Here is a 3706-nt window from a genome sequence, read left to right on the forward strand (position 1 = left end):
ACCTTGAGTTAGCTCGATGAGAAAGGGTGGTGAGGAAATTTGTTTTTGTTTTTGATGTTGTTGTTGTTGTATGAGTGGAAGAACTTAGACTTCTTCGACTGTAGTAGGTAGCGTCGAAGAGGTGAGGTACGGAGGGGAATTGGTGAAATAGTAGGCCCCTTCTGGAGGGAAGGAGGAGCGTAGGTTCTTAGCTCTAACAAGCGCCGAGGCCCCGAGGCCAGGTGCGAGACCAGCAGCTCCAGCGTTAACGGTACCGGAGTCCAGAAGTAGGCTTCGGTGAGGGTTTGCCAGAACCGCCACGGATGGAGAAGACGTTGGGTTAGTCGCCGTTTTTGTAGCGGCATCGTTTCGGGCAGCTGCTTCTCGGGAATCGGAATTTGTTAGGTTTCCTGGACCCGAGAGTTAATGGCCCGGTCGGCCCGGAGTTCTGAAGTTAAGCGTAGCCGCTCCGACGATGGGCACTCGAACGACGTATAGAGGAGCTAGTGCCGAGGAAGCGACGACATGGAGGTTGTCGGGAGCAGTTTAAGAGAGTGCGAAGAAAGAAGCGGTTGCTCCGCGGATTTGAGCGCAGCGAAGTTGCGAAGTAGCCAGTGCGAAAGCTACGGCCGCTCAACCCTGGAAGAGAGATGAGACAAAGGAGACAAGTGGTCTAGCCTTAGAACCTGTAAGCGGAAGAGTTGGAACTATCTGTGCGGCCGTTGTACGAACAATACTTAGTACCGAAGCAAGGACCACAACGACGAGTAGAACAAGGGTAACTGGTACCGAAGACGGAGGGACTCACCGAACTGCTAGGAATGAAACTCACCGAGGTAACCGGTGTCCGAAGATGTGGAAAGAGGTTGAGTCTTGAACTAATGTAGAGCTTTGAGCTAGGCAAATTCCTGCGAGTCTAAGATTCTAGTCTCGAAGGAGACAACTCCCTCAGGAGTTAATCCCAAGACCAACAAACGTGGTAAAAGAACTTCGTACGACGTCGACGTCCCGAAACGGAGTGGCTGTATCCCAATGACTACTGCTCCCTCAAAACACCGCCGTTTCTTTGTGGCTCGCTCAATCTCTGTTAAACGAGTGTCCAATTCCGGTCACAAGGAGAACTACAAGGGTTGTTATTATTGCTTCTTCTTCTTCCCTGATCAACGCTCTAAAATGGTCTGATCAAGGTGACTGAAGGATTGGAGCTTGCATCTCTGGGACCTGCTGAATGGCTTAAATCCGTGGTGTTGGTTAATGGCTACAGCCATTTTGAACAATCTCTTCCAGATGATAAATTATTATTGTCGTTGTTATTATTATTATTGCTTGCAGCGCAAGAATGATAATGGTGGTGCATTCCAGGGGCCAATTTTCTTCTCACCAAGCAACTAACATACATCAAGATCCCCTAAATGTTCATTTTTCCCAAGGCAATCATCGCATCTGCAACAATTCAAAAAGCAACACAACTCTTTAATTGGTCCCTTTCCTCTTCGCTCATAATCAAACAGTTACCCCTTTGTATGTTTTTCATTGGAAACCCTACTGCACTGGTTTTCATATCGATAGATAATTTTAAAAATTTGATTAAATTATCATTTAACATTTTCAATTATTAACTTTATACAAAAAATAATATAAATTTCCATCTTTATTTAAACTCATTTAATTAGTCATAGAAAAAATTGATAGAATGTATTCACATATACACTTATAAAATTAATATAATTTGTATTCAGATTGCATTAATTTTGACATAAAGCATACATGCATGCATAAATATATAAAGAAAAATGCTAGGACTATTAGAATTTATTATTTTTGGTTATTAGTTAGTTATCAATATTTAAAAATATAGAATAAAATATATTGTTGGATTACTAGATTGAAGGAGCTAAACTAAAGAAATTGAGTTGATGATTAAGTGATGACAAAAAATAATAAATTCTGATGATCCTCTAATATTCATCGGATAAAATATGTTGTTAAATTACTAGACTAAAGAAATTGAATTAATAGCTAAGTAATGACTAAAAACAATGAATTCTAATGACGATAATAATAATAATGCTTTGCATCTAAGTTATATTACCAACCAAGTCCAACTAAATTATTTAGTTGGATGCGTGCATGTTTTTTTTGTGCTTCTGTTGCCGCTTTTTCTTCCTTTTATTTTTCCAAATTCGTACATGTAGGTTCTTCTTTCCTCCTCCTCCTCCTCCCCCCCTCCTCCTCCCTCTTCTTTTCCTTTTTTGTTATTTTTCTCTTTCGTTATCGTCATCTTCAACAATTTTAAATTGAATGGAATGGAATAGAATCTAATACAATTGAATAAAGTATTAATGAATAATTTCATCATTCTTTGCTAAGAACAGTTTTGTTTATAAATTTAAATAGAATGCAAGAGTTTTTGAGTTTATAGAATGCACAATTTTTGGTTCATTTGTTATACACAATGGTGTTGTTACTGTTCGGTAGGTCAGGTACCGGACCGATCGGGTGAATGTCCTGATCAACAAGAGGGGAGGTCGTATGGTCGTACGTCTCCGGGTTGGAGTAGGCGAGGTCCCGAGCTCTCCAGATGTGAAAAAAGGGGGGTGTCACCTGCAAAGACACTCCGACGCGCAAGTCAATGAGGTGTGCAGGCGAAAAAGGGATAGAGTCATGTCACGTACCTTGGGGGAAGGGTAGGTCCTTCCCCTTATATACTGTGTCAGAGGTGGGCCCGATAAGGGCAGGCCCACTTTCTCCGAGGCGTGCTCCTCACAGCTGTAATAAAAATAATATTGACAGACACTAAATTTAAATTCATCGTATTATATGTTTAGACTTTTCATATCTCAAACAACCTTTGTATTTATACATTTTTTATATTTTACATATATAGTCTCAATCTCAGATATTAGTCTAGTATTTATATTTTGTTAGTGTTTATGATGCCAAAAATGAGCTGCCGAATTTGCCCCCAAAAAAGACCTAACTTTAATATTTTCAAATATAAAGTAGTAAGTTTACATTGTCAATATTTCCAAAATCATAAAAAGGAACAAAATTTAGATAATTTCGACAACAAAATTAAAGGCACTAAAAAATTTGTCTTGTATTATACTCTTTCCTCGTTTGCAAATTTACTTTAATATCATAGAGAGGACAACTCCCCCTCCAAAAAACATAAGAGGCGAAGATAACAATGACCAATTTTATGATGTCTTTTATTTTGATGTCTAATTTATCTACATTATTTTTAAAGTAAAAATTAAATATTAGTTAGTTATTTATTTCAACAAATTGGACACTAGTGTAAGGTATCATAGCAATCACTTATATATATACACATACATGTGCCATTTGCTAAACTAGATACGAATTTCAATGTATTTTTTTGTAAGGTACCATAACAATCACTTATATATAAGCATGTGCCATTTTCTAAACTAGATATGAATTTCGATCTATTTTTTATACTTTATATTCCATTCCATTAATAGTTATTTCCATTCACTTTAAAATGAAAACCTAATGTAATATATATATCAAGATTTATGTGATTATTTAATTACGATAAACCTGAGAGAACAATTGTATATCCGTAAAATCTATTATGATATATAGAAATGTTTGATAAAAAAAAATAAAAAATTACCAAAATTTATTTTATTTAAAATAATTAATAAATATTAAATAAGATAAATTTTGATTTTTTTTTAAATCTTGATAATAGATAATA

The 3706-nt window shown here is 36.7% G+C and overlaps 1 protein-coding gene across 1 annotated transcript in view; it reads right to left on the minus strand.

Annotated features, from left to right (window-relative positions):
• Positions 1 to 3706, minus strand: part of LOC107647121 (phosphatidylinositol 4-kinase gamma 8) — a 6988-nt gene that overhangs the window by 1991 nt on the left and 1291 nt on the right. Inside the window, exons 3-6 of the mRNA XM_016351243.2 lie at positions 1145 to 1422; positions 956 to 1063; positions 666 to 761; positions 91 to 389 (exon numbers count right to left, since the gene is read on the minus strand). Coding sequence (XP_016206729.2) covers positions 91 to 389; positions 666 to 761; positions 956 to 1063; positions 1145 to 1247 — 606 coding nt within the window. The 5' untranslated portion in view covers positions 1248 to 1422. The remainder of the gene's footprint in view (positions 1 to 90; positions 390 to 665; positions 762 to 955; positions 1064 to 1144; positions 1423 to 3706) is intronic.

This window comes from Arachis ipaensis, chromosome B06 (genome assembly GCF_000816755.2).
Source record: "Arachis ipaensis cultivar K30076 chromosome B06, Araip1.1, whole genome shotgun sequence".
Taxonomy (NCBI): Eukaryota; Viridiplantae; Streptophyta; class Magnoliopsida; order Fabales; family Fabaceae; genus Arachis; species Arachis ipaensis.